Here is a 2,137-nt window from a genome sequence, read left to right on the forward strand (position 1 = left end):
CGGTTCTGCCGGTTCTGTCCGTCCTGCCGGTTCTGCCGGTTCTGTCCGTCCTGCCGGTTCTGTCCGTCCTGCCGGTTCTGTCGGGCCGCCTCACCTGCTCGAACAGCGTCATGGCGAACTTCTGGTGCGGGATGCAGTGCCTGGCGGTGCAGACGTCCTCCTTGGTCTCGTCTGAGATGTGGAAATGGATCCTCATCAGGATGTTCTCCTGAGAACACACAGAACCAGAGTGAAGCTGCGGTCGGACCACCCGGTTCCGGCCTGTTTCCGGACCGGTTCTGGCCTTACGAAGCACTCGGCGGCGTCGTCCATGATGCCCAGCTGGAAGCGCTGCTGGTCCTGGAAGCTCTTGGCCAGCGCGCTGCGCAGCGCGTCGGACGGCAGAACCTTCTCACTGCTGAACTGGAACTGGGCAAAGATGTTCTGGAGGAGAGCAGACAGCAGGTCAGAACCGGGCCAGAACTGGGCCAGGACCGGGCCGAGCTCCTGGTCCTCACCTTCAGCGCGCAGAAGATGCAGGAATCCTCCAGGCACTTATGGGAGGAGAGCTGACGGAAACTCCTACGGAAGATATCCAGGTGCCACAGAACCTGAGGACAGAACCAGAACCAGAACCTGAGGACAGAACCAGAACCTCAGGACAGAACCAGAACCTTTTATCATAATTTTATTCACTGTCAGATACATGGAACAGTTCTGGTTCTGGTTGTGGTTCTGGGTCCAAACGGACCAATCAGATTGCAGCAGCCTCCTGTGGGTCTGAGGATGATGATGATGATGAAGATGGACCGGTTCTGTAGAACATCATGTCTCTCCAGGGAAACGTTTTGCTCTACTGGTTTAACTGGTTCTGATCGCTGCAGTTCCCGCCTCCACCACCAGGTGTCACTGAAGGCTCCGGACCAGAACCGGTACCGTTCTGGTTCTGTCACCTGGATGCAGCCGGCCTGATGATGTTTGGGTTGCCATGGTGACCGGCCGTCTCCCACTAGCACCACAAGCGGCTCGCTGGTGAAACGGGTCGGAACCCGTCCGGATTTAAACGGGCCAGCGTTGATCAGAGGGAACCAGAACCAGAGACAGGCTGAGCAGAGACAGAACCTGAACGGACCCGGCAGGAAGTGCTGACTCAGTTCTGTTTCTCCCGCCCCCCTGCTGGGTCCAATATGCTGCCGGGTTCTGGTACTGGACCGTCTGCTCACGGCTCTGCGGGACGCCCGGAGCAGAACCTGGCAGTGGAACCGGTCCAGGACGCTGCAGCGCCGTGGCTCTGGTTCTGATGGTTCGGTTCTGAGGTCCAAATGGCTGCAGGAAAGTTCTGGAAGAACCGAGTGACCGGTTCTGCTCTGTTGGATCACAGAGTTCTGAAAGGCCAGTTCGGTCCGGCCCGATTCATCAGAACCATCACTGCTGTGACAGGTTCTGGGAGTGGCCCGTTTCCCGCTCCGCAGGAACCAATCGGACCTCTCAGGTGACTGGACCGGAACCGGCGCTGGGAAAGGTTCTGAGGTTCTACTGCAGCAGGAACACAGCGGTCCAGAACTCTGACCAGAACCGGGTCAGAAAAGAAAACCAAACTCTACAAGTTCAGCAGAATTTAACCGGATCGACAATCAGCTGCAGAAACCCGACCCGATTTAAATATCGTTTAGCGATATTAAAATATTTGACAATTAATAATTAATAATTAATAACACCTCCTCCAATAATAATAAAGCTTTATTATTATTATTATTATTTAAAATATACAAATAACACCAAATAATAAAACATAATGAGGAAGAATAAAAATAACATTAAATATTATATGAACTTAAATATTTTTAATTATTATCTATATTTTCAAATATTAATTAGTAACAAAATAATAAAAAGAAATAAATGATTTTTAAAATAATATTATTAATTAATAAATTCAAATAAAAATATTTTAAACAGCACTAAATAATAATAATAATAATAAAGTAAAACAGATCAGATATTCTAGATGAGATTTCTATGTTTTATAATCTGTTCAGAGAATTAACAGGAACGCTGTGTGTGTGTGTGTGTCTCAGTGCGTTTGTTTGTAATACGTTGTGGGGACCAATTGCTCCTTGTGGGGACCGGAGCCTGGTCCCCACAAGGGGAAACCCTG

The 2,137-nt window shown here is 49.7% G+C and overlaps 1 protein-coding gene across 1 annotated transcript in view; it reads right to left on the bottom strand.

Moving 5' to 3' along the window:
* The window catches only part of LOC103155346 (inactive ubiquitin carboxyl-terminal hydrolase 54-like), a 24,000-nt gene that overhangs the window by 15,600 nt on the left and 6,263 nt on the right, over positions 1-2,137 (bottom strand). The window contains 3 exon segments of the mRNA XM_007577004.2: positions 10-208; positions 289-423; positions 498-590. Coding sequence (XP_007577066.1) covers positions 10-208; positions 289-423; positions 498-590 — 427 coding nt within the window.

This window comes from Poecilia formosa, unplaced genomic scaffold, assembly GCF_000485575.1.
Source record: "Poecilia formosa unplaced genomic scaffold, Poecilia_formosa-5.1.2 Scaffold422, whole genome shotgun sequence".
Lineage (NCBI taxonomy): Eukaryota > Metazoa > Chordata > Actinopteri > Cyprinodontiformes > Poeciliidae > Poecilia > Poecilia formosa.